The sequence below is a fragment of the Rattus norvegicus genome, chromosome 2 (genome assembly GCF_036323735.1).
Source record: "Rattus norvegicus strain BN/NHsdMcwi chromosome 2, GRCr8, whole genome shotgun sequence".
NCBI classification, from domain to species: domain Eukaryota; kingdom Metazoa; phylum Chordata; class Mammalia; order Rodentia; family Muridae; genus Rattus; species Rattus norvegicus.
The window spans coordinates 184406361-184409084 of record NC_086020.1 but is presented as its reverse complement, the minus strand read 5'-3'; the positions used below and the strand labels follow the sequence as shown (position 1 = coordinate 184409084).

General features: G+C 42.1%; 1 protein-coding gene across 1 annotated transcript; it reads left to right on the top strand.

Annotated features, from left to right (window-relative positions):
* The first annotated feature begins 1278 nt into the window (after window positions 1-1278).
* Window positions 1279-2373, top strand: Tdpoz1-ps9 (TD and POZ domain containing 1, pseudogene 9). The gene has a single exon (XM_063282780.1). It carries the CDS (start codon window positions 1279-1281, stop codon window positions 2371-2373), a length of 1095 nt encoding a protein of 364 aa, XP_063138850.1.
* The last annotated feature ends 351 nt before the right edge of the window (window positions 2374-2724 follow it).

The window sequence follows — 2724 nt, the reverse complement described above, 5'->3', positions numbered from 1 at the left end:
CAGGTTTCTTTTCCTTCATTATTTATTTAATTTTTTACATCCCAAATGTTACCCCATTCCAGTTTATCCTTGCAGAGTTCTTCACCACTCCCTTCCCCCAAATAACAGACAGGAGCCTATCTGACAAAACTCATAGCAGGGTCTTTATTTTCTTTTCTAGGCACCCCCACCCCTCTCACCACCCCAATGCACCACAGTCATGAAACATCATTTTGGTGGTGAAGGAGTACCAAATGTCTTCCTGTTTAGACTAACTGTGGACTTAAGTAACCTATAAAGGTGGAGGGGATGACTTTTAACAGTTTTTGGCTTAAGTTGAAGTAGATAAATCCAGTTCATCTACAGACTCTTTTGGTAGAAAAACACACCTTTAATCTGAGTCTAGAAGATACACCATTAACTGGGCCCTACTTCTATTGCAGGCCCATAAAAGTACATAGAAGGAGGAAGCTGTGAGTCTGCCTGATTGCTCTCAATTTACTAGCAAGCTCATTTCTTCACTGGCATCTGAACCTACTTCTGCAGGATTCTTTTTAATTCTGAAGAGGACCTGAGACTTCAAACCTTGTGGAATAAGTAAGTATTGACATTAGCCAACTTTATATTAGTTTGACTTCTGCCTACAGATTTTTCTCATACAACCACTGTCTATTTATATAGAGAAATTTATCCCTTATGTTTAGTAGAGGACCCTGATTAGTACAACACAGTTGAAATGATAGTGTTTACACATTTCCAAACAGTTCCAAAGTTGGATACAATAGTCAAAACCAGTTAACATTGACCTAAGATTCAATAAACATACACAGAAATATACAGAACCACGGTAGGTTTGGGTGGGGGTAGTGGAGACTGAGAGAGACACGAACACAGAAAGGAAGAGACATACAGACACAAACAAACAAGGAGAGACAGAGAGGGGGGAGGGAGAGGGCGAGGGTGAGGGAGAGGGAGAGAGAGAGAGGGAGAGAGAGAGAGGGAGAGGGGGGAGAGAGAGAGAAGAGAGAGATAGAGAGAGAGACACAGAGAGAGATTTAACAGTCATAGTGGTCTGTTTTATCTTTGGTAGAACAAATATGAAAACCTACAGAACCTACATAGAAATAGACATTTCCAAGTATATAAAAGGGGAAATTTAGCAGAAAATGAAAATAAAATCTAAATCTATCTATCTAAATCTATCTAAATTATATCTATAATTGTATCTTACAGAGGAAAGAGTGAATTCTATTACTTTCTTTCAGATCAACTTTAACCTCCAAACTACCTCCAGAAGACATGTCAGGGGACCTGGAAGCCAAGATCTGTGGCTACACACATATCAGTGTTCAGAGATTCTGCTACAAGTGGACCATTAGCAACTTTTCATTTTGCATGGATGGAATTCGGGAAAATATTACAAGCCCAGTGTTCTCATTAGAGGGCAATGAAGAAGTACAATGGTGTTTGAAAATATTCCCAAATGGTGTTGATGAAGAAAGCAAAGATTACCTGTCTGTTTCCGTGGGTTTGCACTGTTGTCCAAAGAGCCCAGTTTTGGCAAAGGTGCAGTTCTGGATCATAAATGCCCAAGGAGAGAAACATCAAATCAAAGTGATCCCAAATATTTTAAGCTTTAGTCCAAAACAACAATGGGGATTGAGAAAGTTCATCCTTCGAGATTTCCTCCTCTCCCTTAGGCATTGGCTTCTCCCTGAAGACCAGCTCATCCTGTGTTGTAAGGTGTCCGTAGTAGGACCCTCCTTTAGCATGCCTGGACATAACATGACACCTGCAAACAAGGATCCAAGGCAGAAGTTGGCTGATGACATAGGAGAGCTGTGGGAAAATTCCCTCTTCACAGACTGCAGCCTGGTGGTAGCTGGCCAGGAATTCAGAGCTCACAAGGCCATTCTAGCAGCTCGCTCTCCAGTTTTCAGAGCCATGTTTGAACATGAAATGCTGGAGAGCCTAACAAACCGCGTGGAGATCCATGACATTCACCTGCAAGTCTTTAAGGAAATGATGGCCTTCATTTGCACAGGGAAGGCACCACACCTCCACAGCCACTCAATGGCCACTGATTTGTTGGCAGCTGCTGACATGTATGACCTGCAGGACTTGAAGGTCATGTGTGAGGATTCCCTGTGCAGTAACCTCTCTGTGAAGTATGCTATACCAACTCTGATCCTGGCTGACCTCCACAGCACAGAGCACCTGAAGACTAAGGTCATGGATTTCATTATACTTCATGCTTCTGAAGTCTCTAAGACCTTGAAGTGGAAGTCAATGTTGGAGTCACATCCCCACTTGGTGGAGGAAGCATTTCTCTCCCTGGCTTCTATACAGTGTTTTTCCTCGGAGCCTTCACTCAAACACCTAAAGATATTTTAGGAACTTGACAGATATGACCGACACCTGGCTTCTAACAGCTACAACTAGTGTTTTTAACAATGACTTCTGTTTAGATTACAGTTTTGCTGGAACATTTACAGTGAATCTGGGGCAAGGTAGCATGATGGCTATGGATTTCATACAGCTGTAATATTTCAAAATGGTGTGTAGGGAAAGGGCAGCACTAGGGTCTTGGACATTCTACCTGACATCTATCCTGTTGATGTTGTCTTATTCTTGTCTGATGTCTTGGAACTGGCATTCAACTGGCCTGAAGCAGAGCCTACCTGACTTTCTTTGGAGAAACCTGTTTGCATTGGACTGAACAGAATAGCTGACCTAACATATGCA

Coding starts and splice junctions, on each gene's coding strand:
- Tdpoz1-ps9 (XM_063282780.1), top strand. CDS start 1,279: ATGTCAGGGGACCTGGAAGCCAAGATCTGTGGCTACACACATATCAGT.